This window comes from Protopterus annectens, chromosome 3.part1, assembly GCF_019279795.1.
Source record: "Protopterus annectens isolate FY-2018-M chromosome 3.part1, PAN1.0, whole genome shotgun sequence".
NCBI lineage: Eukaryota > Metazoa > Chordata > Ceratodontiformes > Protopteridae > Protopterus > Protopterus annectens.
The window spans coordinates 728,218,635-728,239,660 of record NC_056732.1 but is presented as its reverse complement, the minus strand read 5'-3'; the positions used below and the strand labels follow the sequence as shown (position 1 = coordinate 728,239,660).

General features: G+C 37.9%; 1 protein-coding gene across 5 annotated transcripts in view; it reads right to left on the bottom strand.

The window, feature by feature from the left end:
• The window catches only part of RIPOR2 (RHO family interacting cell polarization regulator 2), a 3,249,967-nt gene that overhangs the window by 1,622,821 nt on the left and 1,606,120 nt on the right, over positions 1 to 21,026 (bottom strand). For all 5 annotated transcript variants that reach the window (XM_044067082.1, XM_044067086.1, XM_044067083.1 and 2 more), the window contains one exon: positions 18,346 to 18,369. In XM_044067082.1, coding sequence (XP_043923017.1) covers positions 18,346 to 18,369 — 24 coding nt within the window. The remainder of the gene's footprint in view (positions 1 to 18,345; positions 18,370 to 21,026) is intronic.

The window sequence follows — 21,026 nt, the reverse complement described above, 5'->3', positions numbered from 1 at the left end:
ATGTAGGAAAAAGGATGAAAATGAAATAGTGGTGAGCTACTGGAGATATCAGAGGAAGAAGATATGGTGTCAGGGGATAGCCGATTAGCAAGAGATTGTATGGTCTCTGTGAAAAAAGTGTTAAAAGAGTTGGCTATTTGGTTGGAATTGTTGTGAACAGAGCTTGAGGGAGTGGGAGTGACTGAAAAACCTGGATGTAAGTTTACTGATGCCTGACCAGAATTTTTGAGGTTTATTTTGGTGTGTTTGTTGAAGCGGACAGTAAAAGTTTCTTTTATCTGACCATATGGCTTTTTTCTTTCGTTTCTTAGCTGTCTGAACTTTGTTCTGTAGGGCTTTTTGTTGTACGCCAGCTGGCCCAAAGTTTATTTCTTTGGAGGATTTTTTGTTTGTTAGTTTTGGAAAACCATGGGGCTGGTTTAGTCCTAGTTCTGATTGTGCACCTTGGGGCATGGCAATCTAGAGTGGCTAAGAATTTAGATTTAAAGTATTTGACTGCATCATCTAATGGTAGGTGTTTTAGGGGTGAACAGTCACAAGCTAGAAGTTCTTTTTGAAAATGTCGGGGTTAAAATTTTTATTAGTCCTTATTGTCTTATAAATGGTTGGGTTTGGAATATCAGTCTTATACCTGATTAAGAAGGTGAGTGAGTGGTCGCTTATATCTTCAGGGAGGGTACCTACTTTGTAAGTTTGGTGATTAGTATTAGTGAGAATCCAGTCTAGGGTGCTTTCGTTGTTACGTTTATTGGTTCTGGTAGGGGATGGGATGGTTTGAGTAAAACCATATAGGTTTATAGGAGTAGAAGGCTGTTCATATGTACAGCACTTCCAGTTAATATTAAAGTCACTGAGTATTATGGTTTCTTGTGGGTAACTGGTCGAAAACCAACTTAGGATAGCCTCGAAGGCGCTAGTATTATTGCCTGGGGGGAGGTAGATACAGATGATATATATGGATTTACATTTGTTAAGCTGAATCTTGGAAATAAGAATTTCTGCATTACTAGTTAGTGGAGGTTTGGAGTCTATAGAGGTCACTTGTAATCAAGATTTGTGTAGTATAACTACTCCTCCACCCTTCTTGGAATTACGGTCAGGTCTCAGGATATTATAGCCAGGGGGAATAACCACATTGTCTTGAGATTATGGCTTGAGCCATGTTTCAGTGAGATAGAGGATGAGAAAAATAAATGTACATCCATGAGGGCATGTAGTTGGGCAACTATTATTTATGCTGCAAATACTGAGATGAGCTATTAGGAGAGAGTTGGGGGGGGGGGGGTCTGGTAAGCAAGTATATGTTGGTAAGAGTTGGTGTGTGTGTCTCTGGGATTGTAGTAGAATTTGGGCCAGGATTAGGATGTATATCACCATCTATTAGGGAGTAGACTTGTATTCTCAAAGTGAGTTTTAAAAGTTTACATATTAACTTAGGTTAGAGTACATATTGGACTCCAGACAGATAGAACCTTAAGAAACGTTTGAAATCTGAGGAGTGTAACAAACACCCTTTACATCCAGGATTAAAAAACTTAAAGGGGGAATCAAGGGTAAAAAGCTGTGAAGGGATAGCGCTTTGAATTTTAGGACCTTCATAAATTGGTTTAGAAACGAAAGATCCAAGATTGGTCTCCAAGAGGCTTCTTTCTTTGGTACCAGAAATTCTAGAATAAAAACCTTTCCCTTTCAGAGAAGGGGGCAGGTTCTATTACCCCCCAGAAATGGTAGATGCTGAATGACAGGAGGTAAAAAGGAAGTTTGATCTAACGGATGAGGAGGAATCACAACCGTCATCGGTACCCTTAAAGTATCACGTTTGGAGTCCATCTGTCTCAGATTATCTTTTTGACAGAGAGAGAAATGGACAGTCAGACATTTAGGGAGACTTGAGGCTTGCCAGGGTGGAAAAGGGAGCACTCTGCAGATAGTCATTCAGAGCTGATAGCTTGGCCTGGTTTCTGTAGAACTCCAGCTTTCTTTTTAAAGCCACCTTGTCATTGCTGTGTGTGTGTGTGTGTGTGTGTGTGTGTGTGTGTGTGTGTGTGTGTGTGTGTGTGTAGAGCCAATCAAAAATTGCAAAGCAGAGCTACTTCTGTTTAATGTAGAACTGCCTGCTGTTCCACATGAAACTTTTTTTTTCATCTTCACTTAGTGTGAATGACCTTTTTTTTGGGTTCCTACCTTCCCCCTTTAGAAATCTGGCAAACCTAGGGGCTACCCCTCTTTGCCCCATCATAGCTATTTCTCTGGTAATGAATTTCAGATCCTTAACACAACCTGAATAATTTTGGCTGACAATGTAAGATGGGACTGGCAACATTCCAGATGCCAAGACCAGGAAAAGTACAGATGGAATGTTCCCTACTTTACTAGTCCAACTCCAAGGTCACTATTACCTCTAAGAGCATATCACTGCCAGCATTACAACTTTCTTTCTATTCAAACACACTGATTCTCAGTACACCTCCAATAATATTTTTAATAAATATCAATATACAACTACATACAGTACCACAGTGTATCAAAGACCCATGTGGCTATCCTGACATACTGATGAATGGTTTAAAGAAAAGGAAGGTTAGGGAGTACATGCTTATCTTTGCTGTTATCAAACAAAGGGAAGCATATAACAGCAGATGTAACCTCATGGAAACCTAAGATGCAACATATATGGATACAGTATGTCAAATGGCAACATACCACTCACCCTACATACCCATAATCATTGGTGTTCCTCAAGGCTCAATTCTAGGCCCTCTCCTCCAATATTTTTATAAACAACCTACATACAGAATTAGGGCAGGGCTCCCTGGTTCAATATGCAGAAAACTCCACTTTATTCTGCTCATCTCCATGCATGCCATCACTACAAACTACAACAATCTTTCTCCGCCAAATATTTTATCCAATCTATTCTATTGAATCCACACAAAACAGAAATGTTACTTTTCATCCTAAAGCAATATGGATCACAAAAATAATTTTACTTTATCGGCTGCACAAAACACTACACTTGAGGTTGTTAAACATACTAAATTACTTGGGGCCACCTTAGATGATGATCTAAAATATGACTTGCACATCAAAAATGCTATAAAAAAGATCCAACTAAAACTAGGTCTCCTCTGCAAAGCATCGCCTACCGAATATTGGAAATCTAGAAAGACCCTGCCCTTGCATATCCATTTCGAACTGTCTCACATCTCTCCCCTACTAACAAATGTCAACTCCTCCCTTTTAACTAGAACAATGTTATAATAAAATAGCAACACTTGCAACCCACCTTTCAAGTAAAACCCATCATTGCCTAGCAGTCAACCAAATACACTGGTTGGAATTCCCTAACTATCAAAGAATCAAATTAAGCTGGTTCAAAGTATACTTCATTACCCCAAATAATTGTCCAGAATTGAAGATGGTAAAGCTATGGCACTTCCCATCTAGATCTCTCAGGTCTAAGATCACAGTTTGCCAAAGTCCTTAGACCAAACAACAGTGAAGCAATGTATTCCTCGTATGTATCTAAATGTTGGAATACTCCCCCAGAAGAATGAAGACAAATCATAAATCCAAAATGCTTTAAAGCAAGCCCTGGGATGCATCTCTTAGATACTAAACTAGGCTCCTGGCACTCTTCTCCTGGCTAAATGTCGCTAAAGCTCTATCCATCTGTCCTCTAATCTACAGTGCTCATTTGATGATCTTGCATAATCTAAACTTCTAGGCTTTCATCAGAAAACCCAACAGCTTAGCCACACCTAGAAATTCTTGCCAAACAATCTAATAGTAATGTCCTACACATACTCTACTGCACCTAAATATTAACCTAATGGAAGGTTTTAGCAGCATTATTGCTACAATAAAACTGAAAGGCAACTTTGTGTTACACAACAATTTCCATGCTCTCTCTTGCCATTTTGCCTGGTATTGTGTAGTATTGCATAACATATTGTTAGATTTGTTAACTGTGGAGTTTTTCTTCCCAAGCCACAGCTATAAAAATTGCTTTTCATGGCTCAGTCACTCTTTTCCAGTAAACAAATGCCAAAAAATAATACGCGATTGGGCGCAAGTTGTTGGGAAAAATGGCCACAAGGAAACAAGTGAGCAAGACCATCACAAAGGAGAGATTCTTAATACAACTCCCACAGATATCTTAAGTGGCCTCTGAAACCCTGTACATCACAAATCAGTGCAAATGAATGAATTACAAGTAAACTTTTGTCAGCCGTAAACAGACGTTTCATTCCTGGGGCATACATTTATACTACATTCCAAAGAAAGGCTAAACTACCGATATTGTCTCATTAATTCAGTCCTTTTTTCAGAGTAAGGGAGACTAACAAAAAGCTTCTTGCCATAATCTCCATTACATGTGCAGGATTCCTGCCTGTGTCCTCACAGACACTGGCACCAGCTCTTAAATGCACACTGAGCTCATAGGTTCAGTTGTACAGATTACTGTATCAGTGGCATAATGGGTGGCACACACTTGCCTTTGGTGCAGTAGGCTGTGGGCTTTATTCCCACACCAGGTAGTTCAATAACTGACACTGCAGTACAGCATAAGGAGGCTGATGCACTCATGAATGTTCCATCCTTTTAATGAGATGGAAAACCAAGGCACTACCTGAGTTGGTGATAGCTCAGGTGGATGTAAGAGATCTCATGGTACCTATCAAAAAGAGTAGCAGTCCTTTATAATACAACTATATACAATTTACATTTTTACAAAAAAATTACATTAACTTTACATTCCTTCATCTATTACAAAATTTTACATTTGTATAAACCCCCACTCATTTTTCCATAACCTCCATTTGATTTTGCATATTATGTTTGGTAATATCCACTTTCTACTGAACACAATCAGTCAGCCTTCCACTGCAAATTATCCATATAATGCAAAACGTTCTTTTTATCCAAACATTCTTTACTATATTTCCCATAAAATCCATATTCAATCATACAAATATTTACTGGTTTATAATCTCGTAATTCTTTCAGTTTTATTTTCTATTACTCTTTCCCATAAATTAACCCTTTTACATATTAAGAAAACATGCTCTGCTGTTTTTAATTCACCACAAAAATGTCATGTCCTTTTACTCTTAAGGCATATTTCCTTTTACTGCCAACTTATTTTGCAACATCCATAAAAAGCTTGATATTCTAGACCCTTTATACACCATTTGTTTCTTTTTTATGGCTTTTAGATTTTCTTCTGCTTAAATGGCCCCATGGATTCACACAAGTTTTGCATCATTATATTTGTATACAGTATTTTTCCATTTTCTTTTATTTCATCTATAATTAATTTCCACATTTTTATTTTTTTAATGCATTTCTTCATTAATCCATTCTCTTTTTATTCAATGGTATTTCCATTTTCTTCCATATTTCTTTTTAAATATTATTATTACCAATTGTATCTTCCTTGCCATTTATCCATTTTAGTACCTTATATAGGTTCAAAGAAGCTATGTATACTACTGGTTTCAGTAAATCCAAACCCCCATTCTTCTCCTTATCCATATATAATACTCCTCTTAACTAGATTTAACCTAGATCTCCATATGAATTTAAATATAATTTCAAGAAACTGCTTCTCCATTTCTCTTGGTATCATATATATATATATATATATATATATATATATATATATATATATATATATATATATATATATACTGTTATGTATGATGCCTTTCCCATCCATATCGCATTTACTACACTTACTTTTTTCTTAGAAGACAACCTATACCTGTTTTCATGTGACACTAAGTCCCTTTAAATCTCTCAAAATGTTCTCCCATTGTTCACTTAATAGTATATTCTCCAAAATCAATTCCCAATACTGATAGCTTTTTTCCAAACTGTATTCATTCCAACTGTTTATCATTTCAAAAACCCCTACATTTTCCCTACTAATTTTTAATCTAACTTCTTTAAATTGTTTATGCAGACATATAATTACCTCTTTCTGCATAAGACATAATAATGGGATATGAAACACCCATTTCCTGTACATATTTACTTTTTTTTAATCTCTTACTACACAATTCATGACCATTACAAACAAAATACTCACTGGATATCTTTGTTTTAAACCTCCATTTATCTTGATTTCTTCTCTTAACCACCCCTTTACTAAGATTCTAATTTTAGTATTTTTATATACTGATTCACATACTTTATTCATATACTACAATTATGCTCTATTGAATCAAATGCTTTGTTTATATCAGACATTCTTTTTGTCATTTCTTATTATCATCCACCATTTCCCTAATTGTCAGTAATTCTTGGCTTCCTTTTCCTTTGACTCCATAAATACCTTCTTCCATTACATAATTCAATGTATGCTCTAATGTTTTTGTACCGTCTTCCAAAAAATAACTTATAAATCACTATTGCTCAACATTACTGGCCTCCAATTTATAATTTCATTCTTTGCTCCTTTTTCCATATAAATCTCATAACACCCCTACATATAAATCTCATAACACCCCTACATAATTAATACAGTCATTTAGCGTTCAATTATTTCTTCTAATAACATTTCTTTCTGCCATTGCATCAAATTCCTCTACATTAGATATCTTATACCATTTGGTCCAACTGCTAAGCTTATATTTTCTTCATTGCTTTTTTTAAATATACAATTGTAATTTATTTTTCCAATTCTTCATTTCTTGTTTAAATTACATTACTCTCCACAGCTTTTTTTCTTTTGTTTCTTTTTACCATTGCTTTAAAATACTTCAGTACAATATTCATAAGGACTGTTCTCTTTCAATGTTTCCATTTAATTTCTATCATACCATTATCTTCCTTTACTTTTTTGATCAAATTATGGCAATACATGTTCATTTTTTCTTGTAAAATATATTTTCTTTTCTTTATTCTTTTAATAAATATATTTTCTAAAATATTCCCTTTCATTCCTATCAAGACCATATAAAGCAGTTTTTAATTTTCTATATTCCTTTTTGTCTTTTTCTATTCTCCCTAGTTAAATATATTTTATATTTATATTTAAATGTTACCCATCATTCAATTTTTATAAAAATCTGTCACATGATCTGTCCATAACACTGTTATAACTTCTCAACCTTTCTCATTCTACTCCTTTTTCACTAATTCTCTTTATTCTCATCTATTTCTATCCATACAGCCAAATGATCCAAAAAATATTTCTGCTAATCTTCTGTCACTATACACATAGTTTTAGATATCAAAAATAATTTGTTTTCAATTTTACTCTTCTATATGTACTTTTATTCAAATTCCATTACTCAATTCCTACATTATATTAGTTCTTCCATTGCTTTATCTAATCAATTTGCTTTTTATGTCTCAAATCACAATTAGAATCTTATTTTATCCATATTTCTTGAAATTTTCTCTCTTTCTTTACATATTACATAGACATATTATTAGGCTGTAACTTTCCCTTCCCACCTGAAGTCAACTACAGTTTAATCTTCATAATTTAACTAAGGTATAGTCCAGAATATTTATTTCCATCCAAGATAATATAGCAATCCCTGAACGTCTCTACCCAAATTCCATATTATACCTCCTAACCATAATCTCAGCTGTTGTCCTCCTCCTTAATCTAACATACTCCAATACTATTAAATCTACCGCATGGAGATTACACCATTCTATCACTCCAGTACTTCTTACTAGATTTTATTCTACTACAGTAAACCCTCAGTTAACCGGCACCCATGGGGATTGGTAGATGACAGATAAAAAGAAGTTATGTACTTACCATAATGTTCCTTGTGTGTTTATTTTCACCTTCATTCTTACTAGGATGGGTTTGGATCTGATCCTTGGATCTGACTTGGCCTTTATATTCAAGCTCAAGTTCTTCTGCCAGCTCATGGCTAAACCCTATCCCAACATGCACCAGAAACCTCCCCAGATCTTGTTTGCTCTTATAATAATAATGGTATGAAGGTATTACAGAAAACAACTCAGATTCAGATGAAGGTCAGAGATTAAGGTAATCAAATTATACAAACGTGGTCTTTCAGGAGTAAAAATGGTCAGGGGAAGGAGGGTGAGATGCAAGAATGAAGACGAAGATGGGCAACACACATGGAATGTTATGGTGAGTACCTAACTTCTTTATGTGATGTTGTCCTATTTTGCCTTCATTCTTACTAGGTTGGGACAGCGCCCCTAGCACCATTTTTCTTGGGTGGCTCAAGGGAGAATATTCCTCAGAATCATGGTACCAAAAGAGCCCCTGTTCCTGGAGGCTAAATCAACTATGAGTGATAAAAGTATTTAGCTTCACCCATATTGCTGCAGCACAAATGGTATCAATTGGTAGTTTAGCCAGAAATGCAGAAGAGGCTGCAATGGCTCTTGTGGTGTGGGCTTCAACTCTTCTGGGGAGATCTGTATTTTGAGACATAGATAAACGTTATGCAATCTGAAATCCATTTTAAAAGTGTTACCTTAAAGACTGGGGTACCTTTCTTCAAGTCTGAAAACGAGATAAATAGCTGCTCAGATTTTCTGACCTCTAGTTCTGTGCAAGTAAAAACATAACTGGCTATGCACATCCAGTTGATGTAACATGTATTCTGCCTTGTTTTCATAATTTGGGAAGAAGACTGGCAGCTCTATAGTTTGGTTCAAATTTTACTCTGACCATACTTTGGGCAAAAAGGAAGGGTTTATTTGTAAGGACACTTTGTCCCTGTGGAAAAGCAAGTATGGGGTTTTATAGACTAGGCTTGCAACTCGGACACTCTTCTAGCAGAGGTGATTGTTCTCAAGAGAATAGTTTTCCATGTCAAAGCCTTGAGTTTGCCAGATGATACTGGCTCAAAAGAGGGAAAAATTAAACAAGATTGGATGAAGTCCCATGGTCCTGCAGGGTCTCTGATAAAGGTACTTTATTATTAAGATCCCCCTAAGAAACGTTTTGCATAGTCTCTGAGACATAATATTGAGGCCAGATTCACCTAGATGAAAATTTGATATCGCTGCTAGTTGAACTCTAATGGTAGCTACAGCTACACCTTCATTGAACAGCTTTGCTAGGAATTCTAGAATGGAACTGACTGGGGCAGAAATGGGGTCAATGTGATTACGAGAAGCCCATAAGGAGAATCTTTTCCATGTGCTTCTATATATCTTTTGTGTTGAAGCATTATGAGAAGAAATTAGGATGTGTTTAACTGATGGAGAGGTTAGGAAACCTGGCTATTGCTGGAATTGAAACAGCCAAGCTGTCAATTTGAGGGTCTGAAGGGATGGGTAGAGCATTCCTGCTGCATGAGTCAAAAGGTCTGGAACAATGTCCAGAATCCAATGCTCCTCACAAAGATGAGGCCACAGGAAGGAGAACCAAATTTGAAGAGGTCAGTATGGGGCGATGAGTATCAAGTCCCTTCCCAAGCACTTGGCTTTCTGAAGTACTTTGGTTATTAGTGGAAAGGGGGGAAAAGCACAAAGGAGACCAAAGGGCCAATTGTGAGCAATTGCATCCTCTGGTGACTCCCCCAGAGGGGGGATAAGGGCAAAGTAGCTGCTGCATTTGGCATCTGTGTATGTTGCAAAAAGGTCACAGCAAGGCTGGCTTCATTTATAGAAAATCTTTTCTACTACTTCTTGTTTTAGGGGCCACTCGTGAGGCATCAGAATCACTCCGATGAGTCTGCTATCATGTTGGATTTCCCTGGGATTTGCATTCTCATCAGAAAACATTGGGAGGACGTCGCCCACTGCCATACTCTCAGGGCCTCTCGGCAATGGGGAAAATATCTGTTTCCCCCTTGTTTATGTACCATGCAAAGGACGTCTGCCTGCATTGTAATAGTTCCCAGGGGGAGTGTCCTGGAATGTTTGCAACACTAGAAGCACCTCTCTCATCTCTAGGACACTGATGTGCAAGTGGGCCTCATGATGCTGTGAGGTGCCTTAGACCATCTTTCCTAGATAATGCCCCCCCACCCTATCAGAGAAACATCTGTGGTCACTGTGGCCAGTGCTTGCGGAAGTACAAATGGTCGATCTACAGTCACGTGAGCGGAGTAAAGCCACCAAACAAAGGTCCTTCTTGCAAGTTTCTCTTATCTTCTTGGGAGACATCGGCAATTCATGCTTTGACCATTGAGTGGACAGCAGCCATTGGAGAATTCTCATGTGCGGGCGTACTAGGGGAATCAGAATTATTGCTGCTGCCATGATTCCAACGACTTTTAGGACCATCCTTGTTTGAACCTTTTTCTTTGTTAGAACTTATGAAATTTGGCATCTTAGAACATGAATTCTTTCTGGAGGGAGTCTGGCAGTCATGTTTGTCATGTTTAATCCTGCTCCTATGGATACCACATGCTGAGGAGGTAGTAAGGCAGATTTTCTGTAGTTTATTGCAATTCCTAGGTGAGAGCAGACTTGCAAGGTGGTGTCTCTTGTTTTTATTAGTAGATGCTTGGTCGTGGCAGTTAGGAGCCAGTCATCTAAGTATGGAAACACCTGGAATCCTAGGTGTCTCAAGTGAGCCATGACTATTGCCATACATTTGAACACACTGGGGGCTGTAGTGAGGCCAAAGGGCAGAGCTCAAAATTGGTAGTGACTGGCTCCCAGACAAAAGCCAGGTGCCTCCTGGATCACCTGTCCATTTTTGTGTGAAATACACATTTTGGAGATCTATACAGCACATCCAAATAGTCTTGCCCCAGAAAAGGGAGTATTGACTGCAGTGTTACCATCCAGAACGTGGACCTTCTTACTGATTTGTTTAAATTGCTGAGATCCAGAATTGGTCTCCAGTCCCCTATTTTCTTTGGAACTACAAAGAATCTTGAGCAAGTTTTGGATCCTATTTGGTCTGTGGGGACTGTTTGGATGACTCTTGTCTACCAACTTTTGCTTTTCTAAAGTTGCTTGTTCCCTTTTACTGGGTGGAACATCTAGAACCTTTTTTAAATTTGGAACAGGGAAGGAAAAGGTATGGTGTAACCTCTGGATATGATGCTTTGTACCCATTTGTCTTTCATTTGTTGCCAGGCTTCTGGGTAAAAAGAGAAGTGGCCCCCCCAACTGCCTCCAGAGATGGACAGATGGGCCTTCATTCAGGAGTGCTGAAAAGGCTTACCAAAGAAAGAATCTCTGTCACCCTGATTCTGCAGACCCCCCTCTGCCATGTGGTCAGCTTCTTCCATTACTACTTCTCCCTCTGCCCCTGGCAGAAGATTCACCATGTAAGTCTTGAAAAGTTCTGAGATTTCTGGAACCACATTTTGCCACTTCCTTTCTGACCTGTAAGATAATGTCTGGTAGGCATGGAAAAAGAGATTCTTTCCTTCCTGCTCATACCTGGTTAGTGTGTCCTTGACTTTGGGCATGGACAGGGATGAGGCACCGAATGGGGAATTCACAAAGGAAGATTTAAAGGGCTCTGCAAAGTCACATAAGTGCATCCAAGAAAGCCCCCTTAGGGAAACTCCAGAACCCGCTGCTCTACTTGCTCCATCTGCTGCATAAGAGATCAGTCTCATGGAGGCGTTGACAAGGTAGAGAGCTGAGAGGATACTTTGAAACACCTTCAGCTACTGAACTTTGGAGAGCATCTCCTAGCTGTTTCAGGAGGTCTCTCTGCAATCTAGTAAAATGAGTAAGCAATCTGAGGGAAAAACTCACTGAAGAAAAAAATGCACTTTCCATATCTGTCCAATGTCCAAGACTCCTTGTTCGGTGGATGGACAGAAGATGATGTCGCAGAGTTTCATCGTAGTGGCTGCCACCACAACCATAACATCTACTGGGACTCCCTTGGTTAGAAAGTTCTTGTCTGACTGGGATGTGATAAAATTTGTGTGGCCTCCTAGGAACAGATTCCACTGAATCTTGAGATTCCCACACCTTCTGAGAAACTAGATCCATAAGTTCATCGAAAGATTGAGACACCCAGCAGGAAGAAGGGTGAGATCCGAAGGCCTTCGGGTATATGGACTCCTCTATTGAAGGGTTGGCGGACTTCCAGCCCCCTCTCTGCTTTAGCATTTCCAGAATGTCTCCAAAGGAGACATCATAAGGAGGCGACTGTAGGGACCTCTCAGCTTCATCAAGGTCCATATCAGAAGTGATGGACTCCTCTGGGGAGTCTAAATGCTTCCTCTTGCATAACCTCTTCCAAGGGACCTCTTCAGTGGGTACTCTGGAGAGGTTTCAGAAGTGGGGGGTGCCCTGTGGGGCATCCTGAGGCCTAGGATACCCATGTCACTGTGGATGCAAAGGTAAAGAGGCAGACACCGGTGCTTTTGGGGGAGAACATCCAGAGAGGTCTGTGGAAACAGCAATCTCATAGCCCCACCCCCTGCACCTGATCCGAGGAAGATGGAGCCCCCGGAATCAAGGATGACAGGCCTGAAGCAAGAGCCGAGCTCACCTGAGCCAAATGTTCCAAGAGGCAAGGCGTGATCTGACAACTGTCAGATCCAACTTGTCTCCCCAGACCTGACTGGACAGCATCGGCTCCTAGACTCCTCAAGCTCTAATGGAGCAGAGGATGTTGGAGCGATGGTCAGATCCGTAGATCCCATAGTAAGGTCTCCGATTCGAGGTTCCCACTAAAATCAGATTTGGATCTTCTGACCCCAAAGCCTGGGGTCAGATTGGAGGAGGAATCGGAGCAGAAGAGGTGGATGTGGTAGGATCCAAAGCACTCAGAGTTGGAGCAAACAACAACAACTTGGCTAGCACTGGTGTCCTCAATAGCCTCTGTATCACCCAATCCACGTAGTCATTGGAAAGACTCCTGGAAGACCGAGTTGAGGGTGTTGGAGACAGATTGCTGTAGAATTGGTGATATCAGTGTAGGGGAGAATGGTTTCAAGGCTGGAGACTGGCTCCGCATCTCAAACTCTACCCAGCACCGAGACAGATGGTGTCGGATCTGAAGATTTTTCGGATCCAATAGGCTTTGGATCTAGTGTAAAAGTTTTTGAAACCTTTTTCGACAGGTCAGGAAAAGTAGAAGAGGAAGATCTCTTCCCAGACTTGCCCGATTTTGAAGTTGGAGACTTGTCAGTTTTAGATAAACCTGGCCCTTCTAAACCATCTGAGAAGGGGGTTTTTAATAGTCCTCTCAATATCAATTTGTTCTTCCTCTCCAGGAGCAGTCTGTGGTTAAAAGCATTGCAAACAGAGCACGACTCCTGGAGATGGACAGCTCCAAGGCAAAAGACACAAAGCGTGTGTCTATCACATAAGGGCATTTTTTGCCCACAATAATCCTTGCATTTTTTGAAACCCATTGGTTTTGAATCCTTATTCGACATTTTTAAAGTGAAAAAATAGAAAAATAAGTTGTTCTCATAACAACTTTTTTTTTTAAATAAACTCTCTAACACCAGAGTTATTTGAAGGAAAAAAGGACAATAGAGGGGAAACAGAGGGAGGCACAGCCCTCTAACTTAAATGGGCTATGCCCAGGAAACAGAAAGGGAAGAGAAAGCCCTCTAACTTAGTATTGTCTTTCGGCTTTTCCCAGTTAAGGGTCGCCACAGCAGAACTCCGGTCTGCTAATGATTGACAGCTTTTTACATGCCGAGTTGCCAGCCCTGATGCACAACCTTCAATGAAGGCATGCCCCATTTACGCATGCCTCCACGCAGAAGACACTACCTGAGAGTCGAACCGGACAGAAAGCCCTCTAACTTAAACAGGCTAAAAGGAAAGGCAACTCTCTAACTTAAATGAACGGTCTTCAAAAGGACTTCAGAAAATAATACAAACAGGAATAAGAGCCCTCCAACTTAAATAGACTATTTATCTTTTGAAAGGAAAGGCCAAGAGAGGCATAACAAGCCCTGAACAAAAGACGACCAAATAGCAGAAAACAGTCACAAAAAGAAAAAAAAAGGAAATAAAACTGTTCAGTAAAAAACTAACTATATAGAGATAAACAATAACAACTTTCAAATGGAGAATAAAAGATTATACTTAGCCAGAGCAAGCAGAACGAGCATCCAATCTCGTTTAGCAGCAAATTAGATCTGGGGATGTTTCTGGTGCATGCTGGGATAGGGTTTAGCCACGAGCTGGCAGAAGACACCAAGCTTGAATATAAAGGCAGAGTCAGATCTGAGAATTGGATCCACACCCAACCTAGTAAGAACAAAAGCGAAACTGGACAACATCACATCTGTAGTTCCTAGTTGCTTGAGAGTTACTATTACAAATAGGCCCAACTAATACTGTACTCTATACTATTTGTTTGGCTTGAGTTGCTCCGAGGTTGGAGGGAGAGAGGGAATTAATTCCTATCTTCCTTTTTAAAACTGTAGGGTATGTTTCTGTGATGGGAAAACAAAGTGCAACACATGAAAATTGTACTGTATGTCTTCAATATTTTTTGGCGGTTGCTTGAGTTCTGGTTACCTGAGCATTTACTGTATTATTGATAGATAGAACTCTAAGATTATTTGCTTCCCTTCTCTTTAATTTGCAATAATTTATTCATTTCTTTTTTGCATTCAGTCCTAAATATTTTAGTCTCTAACCCTTTTTCCAATCAAACTTTTCTTTTTAACCATTTTCCAATCTATATCGTTCCCATCACTAACGTCTGTTCAACTTTCCCTCTTCCCCTTTTTGTATATTAATCACATTTTCTTCTTGATTTGTACCATTACTCTCCCTTTTATCTTTTTGTTGTTCAACCTGGTGCAATTTCTCTTTATTATGTACCTCTTCTCTATTCTGTCCTTCTACATCATATTCTAAACTGTTCTTCTCAAAATCCATCCATAAATGTTGTTTGTTTGCATTTATAATTTGTTTTCACATTTTCTAGCATCATGACTAATTTCCCCACGTAACATTTCATTTTATCACAGTTGCTCACGCAATGTCTCCCCTTTCTATAGAAAAAAATGCTTTTGGCTGTCCCCAATATTTAACGGCTCTATGACCATTGACATTAATCATGGTAAGAATATGTGCAATTTTTCCACTTTCAAAATCAAATTACAGTCCCAAGCCCCTCTCCAAGGTCCTCTGTTATCAATTACTTTAGAAATATCCTTCACTTCTTTACAAAAGTTTTTAACTATTTCTCTTTTAATTTCTGTCCTAAATTGTATATTAACGTGGGTGTGTGTGTGTGTGTGTGTGTGTGTGTGTGTGTGTGTGTGTGAGATGGAAAAAAGTCTTTACAATACATCTATTCCGCTGATGATGTTGTTGTGTCTTTCGACTTTTCCCGGTTAGGGGTCGCCACAGCGGAACTCCGGTCCACTAACGATTGGTAGTGAATTTTTGTACGTGCCAAGTTGCCAGCCCTGACGCACAACCGTCAACGAAGGTACGCCCATTCACGCATGTCTCCATACAGAAGATGCTCTAGCTAAGAATCGAACAGGACAACGTCTATTCCGCTGATGCATTTCACTTTTTTTTTTAATTATTCTCCCAAAAATACTTCTAATATTTCAGCAGTCTCACAGAAAATGCAACAACCTCTTACCTTCTTGCACCTTAATTTCTAAAGGCACAACAATCTTGTCCCATATTTCAATACCTGTCCATTTCTGATTCTTCTTTACTTTCAATTCTTATTACATACTACTCTTTCCCCATTTCTTATGTTTTTCCCTTTCTATCTTCCCTTCTGTTCACCAACCACTTCTGCAAACAACCTTTTCTTCATTGCCTGTCCCTCTTTCATGTTGATTTTTTCCATCATTTTTCCCCATGATCTATCCTTCCCTGTCTCTATCTCACTCTGGTCTACAAGTTTTTCTAATGTATCATCCCACAACCCTACCGACTTAAGGGTTGTAATAACTTCTTCCTTCTGTTGCTCTTCACCCCTCAATTCTTTGAACAAATTTCTTTGAAGTACATCTTCTGTACACAGTACATCTTCTGTACCTTCCATTTGATCTCCCTCTGGTTTCTCCAGATCACTTTGGAACCGCTCTTCGCCTCCGCTTCAACAAAATTCTTAGGCGTCAGCATTCACCTCTACTCCATACTCCTCCATCACCATGTTTTCCATGCTGCTCTCACTGCTCTCACTCCTCAGCCACACGCACCATGAGTGTTGTAGTGGGTAGCAGTTGTTCACTGATGCCCTAGGCAAATTTCCCTTGCTAGCATAAATACCACTTCAGGTCTCCCGTGAAAACACGCAACTAGCCTAGTGGGACTAACCTGGTCAACAAAGGATAAATAAAATAAACACAACCTTCAAGATGCTTAACTACTGCAACTCCATGCTATTTTTTTTTTCTATTTTACATATAGACATTTTTGATGGACGTTAACGCTAGACTTCTGACTAAGACGAAGCTTAATCCAGAGGAAATATGTAGTGTACCTTGTCAGTTTTTTGCTATTTTTTTAATATTAAGTTCATACGTCTGGTGTGCATTCTCACAGTGGTGCTTTCTAGACATAAAACTTTTAAACAGAATGTGATCAGACACTGCCATACACCTGGTCATAAATAATCTCTAACTATAACAAACGAAATACGCTTACTATTCCTGAAACATTTCTGAATAGTTCAATTTTTCCAAATGTCATTCCTCTAGTAAGGAATCCTCATCCTCATATCTATTAATCTGTTCAGAGTATGAACAGGACCTCATCAAAGTTCCACAAGATTCAAAAGACAAGACCCTGTCACCTCAAAAAACAACAACAAAAAACACTATTCTACATCTAACTAGAGCTGTAACTAGGGTGGGGCAAAAGGGGTAGCTGCCCCACACACTAGTTGTTACAGAACATAATCAGCAGTGGTATGGCAGTACAGTTCCAGTATTGCTTTACGAAATTGCAAGGATACTATGACTTCATAAATAAATGCATTTGCAGTCATTGTTTAAGCACTCAGTGTGTGGCAACTTAAGTTTAGCAAGCAGCTTGCTACAGTTTCCAAGAGCAGCTATTTTTTTTTTGGTCTTAAGACTTACTTTGATTTGAAGGGTTGCCATTCTGGGAAAACTGCACAAGGCATTTCAATGTCCAGGTATAATTCTGCATCCAGTCCTACATCTAAGAGGGGGAAACACCCTGTGTCATGATGGATAAGATCAATTAAGACTCTGCTCTTCATGATTTTGTATAGAAAGCTTATCAAGCTATGTTTAAAACTGACAAATTCAATCAAACATAGGGAAGGGCTTATAAATCCTACACAGCCAGTTATTTTGAAGTCAGGTCTAAACTCTGGACCCAGTGGCTATGATGGCCAAGAGTTTAAAATTCATCCACCATGCTGCCAAGATACTAAAGTTTCTGTGGCACCAGTTACCACACTTCATTTTATTACTTATTTAAAATAATTTAATGCTTGCAACCTGAGCATTTTGCAAAATAGAGAGCTTCTGAAAAGAGATGCCCCAGTAAGGCCCTTAGAACAACCTTCCTGATAACCTAAGAACACAGCCTGAAAGATTAGGTAGTTAACCTTTGCTTGCTATGTACAAGTCCTACAGCATCCATCATCTTCTCGGATTTGGCAACTCAGTCTCCCTTAAGGTAATCCCTCAAGTACCATTTGTTTAGGTAGCTTTATTTGAAATCTTTCAGTGTGCAGTGATGAATTTTGATGGCCTTCTCAATTAACTACGCTTTTAAGCCTACATATTTTTGTAGGATGTCAATTACTTTATGGTTTTTAGTCTGTAAACATCAGTGACAGTACAAAAAAAAGTTGATCTAGCAGTGCCCCCCCAGTCATCCACCTACTAATTTCAGAGAGAAAGATTTATAGTATCATCCAGTACAAACTATATACATAGGATGAACTGCTTCTCCAAGCAGTCTGGGCATGAGAAAAACTGGCAGATGCTGAAGCATATAAACTTAATAAAATGAAGGAGAAAGATTAGATTTCAATACTCCATCTTCACTTGCGCTCTGCATAAAAGATTGGAGTATAAACAAAGTAAAAAATAACATGAAAAGAAATCTCATATGTAGTATACAAAAATATATCCACAACAGGGAGATATAACCTCCTAATTAAACGAGGTAGCAACCTGAAGCATAATCTGGGGGGAATACCATTGTTATCACTGGGAGGGGGGTGAATCAATTTCTGTGAAATCAAATGCATTAGTACAACATACTAGATAGCAAGCAAAGAACATTAGGCACACAGAACCAAGTCACACCACCAGCTGCAATTTACAGTTTATGTCATGCTACAAATGAGCAAAACAATTTTTGATTTTACCACATTATACACATTACATTTTGCAAAAAATTTCTAAAGCCTTCAAAAAAATTAGTAACAATCTTCTGCAAGAAACATGTAACATGTAAAATATCAAAGAGTAAAAAGCATACCTTGTCAAGATCGTACAACACTCCCTGTAGCAAAAGGGAAAAAAATAAACAACTGTTAATGCATACAGCAGGGTAAGAGTCTTATTTAGTCCCATGGAGCATTATAATAAATATATTTTCAAATTATTTTCTCCAACAATTTTGTGCTCAGCCTTGCACAATTTTAGTATTAACACTGTCAGGCATACATGCTAAATATACAATATTACCTTTCTGCACAGTCTAAAAGTTCCTTTCCCTGGCGACCTCTTAGCACAGATATCAGTGGCCAGACAATTCTACAACTTACTTTACTTATTTTCAGTCCATTAAATATGTATTAAAAGTGGATGAGGCAACAACAGAACACATTTTATATCAACTTGGCATTCTTTAGATTCTACTCAAGAGGAAACTTCACATTTTACTGATATGAAGAACTTCTTAAAAAAACATGAGACCCATGGGACACTGTACATTAAAAAATGTTTACCAAGTAACTGAAATACTCATAACAGCAAAGCAACAGCCAGTTGCTAAAGACTGAGTTTCTCTCAGTTTGAGATTTATAGTAGATCATTTTAACTTTACTCTTTGTACAAAAGAATGTAGTACTACGTGTTTAAAGCTCACTAATTTTAGTTAGCTTACCTCACAAAAATACTAGATTACCTGACAATGGGCAAAAATAATCGAGATAGATGATCAGGGAGTCCCCCAAAAATCTACACACAGCATGGGTAAGAGACAACAAATGAAATGCAAGTTTCAATTAATTTGCTGATTTTTAATGTACTTTAAATATGTTGGCATTAAGTTCTGAAATGCACAATTTAAGTTTTCTGTTATCGGTGATATGGCATTAGTGGGAAACAGTGATATGATAGATCAATACCAGAACAAAGAATACACCGTTTAATATACTTGCAAAACACATTTCTTCATGTACTGTGAAAATGATGTAGTCCCATTTATTTTTTCCTCACTTAAAAACAGTGCAAGTCCACAAATAAACACTTTCTCTGCAATACAGTCTGTGCTATTAGACACCTGACCTACCTCATTTGGCATTATAAATTGGGAAATGTACATTTGCCATACAACTGAATCAGAATCAAGAGGTAAATGCATATTATCAGAATAGGTCCACTTGAAAATACTGAACAAAATGCCTTAATTGCAATTATCAAAATGGTGACAAACTTGCAAAGCAGAATTTAAAAAGAAGCACTCCTTCACACATAGTTTATAATTCAAAAACTGGGATAAAAGTACAATTCAAATGACTTTTTTCCATTTCTATATAAAACAAAAAGAAAAAAAAAGAAAAGAAATTTTACCACTCACATAATAACAGTGGTACCAAATGCTGTCAAAAGGATGTGCTGCTGTTCATGAATACGTTTGTGGGAATGTGTGGTGCATCCTGCTGACATTTCTGATAAATCACATCGGTGTAACTTGACTAGAATTAGTTGTTTGAATTACAAAACAGCAACATTTAAAAAACACTAAAAAGGATATCATTCTTTCGAATGTAATTACATCTTTAAGACATACATTACGTAAACCAAACAAGGGCTTCCACTGCAGGGCTTATCACACTCTGCTATGACATGTCATGTTACTGTGTATTTAATTCTTTCAAACTTGAACAGCTTAGTGTATTTACTTACTATACACAACTGGTTATGTTCTTGTTCTTTACTGCTATATGCCTAGATTAAAATTACTTGAAATCAGTCTACCGATATAATTACCAAAATATAAATTTAATCTCCGAAAAAAAATATGCTAAGAGTATGGTACGTAACTGTTGGACAGGACAAATGTAAATGCTGTGCAAAAAAACAGAATGAGAAAGCAGCAAGAAACAAATCCAAAGTACCAAGGAGTCAAAACCAGCCAGGAGAGTCCATCAAATGATTTTAATAAAGAATGAAACACATGAACGCAGCCACATAAAAAATAGCATTTTCGTTTCAAACTCAGAGTTGTAGAGCATCCTAACAAGCAAATTAACCAATACAATAAGACAAGTTAAGACATCATTATCATAAAACTCATGAATATTCATCACAAATCATGTTACAAGGACTGAAAGGTTTCTTAAAATCAATTTAAAAAATTCTAAAATACATTCAAAATATGAACTTAATCAATAGTATAAGTTATATGAAAAATATAACTCACTTCTCCAAAAAAGATTAACTAAATACATAAACATTTTTACATTAAAAACCTGGCTTAAAATGTGTATATGTTATGTAAAATACCACACTCAGCAGCAGTAAATGAATGAGTAAAATATAAAATATAATCATTTGCAGTCAGGTGGCCAAAGGGTAAATCACAAGTAAAAGTATATGTATATATAAAATACAAATACCACAAATTAACTGTGAAGGGTGGGTTTACAAAGTAACATTTTCATAACTTTAGCTGCCCTTAATTTTAAGATGGGAACAATGGATACACTTTCATTTAATCCTGGTGGAGTGGTAGCCTGAAAAGTGATCTGCCACCAAAGTTCTCTATATCCCACTCTCTCTTCCCACTGTCCCCCTCCTGCTTCTTTCTTGATTCCTTCCAAGACAAAAAATGTATATCTAGCATTCGCACAAATTAACGAATGTTTGTAAAGGGCATTGGTTTCCTTCTTATTCGATATATCATAATAATGTTCATATATACACCTTTTT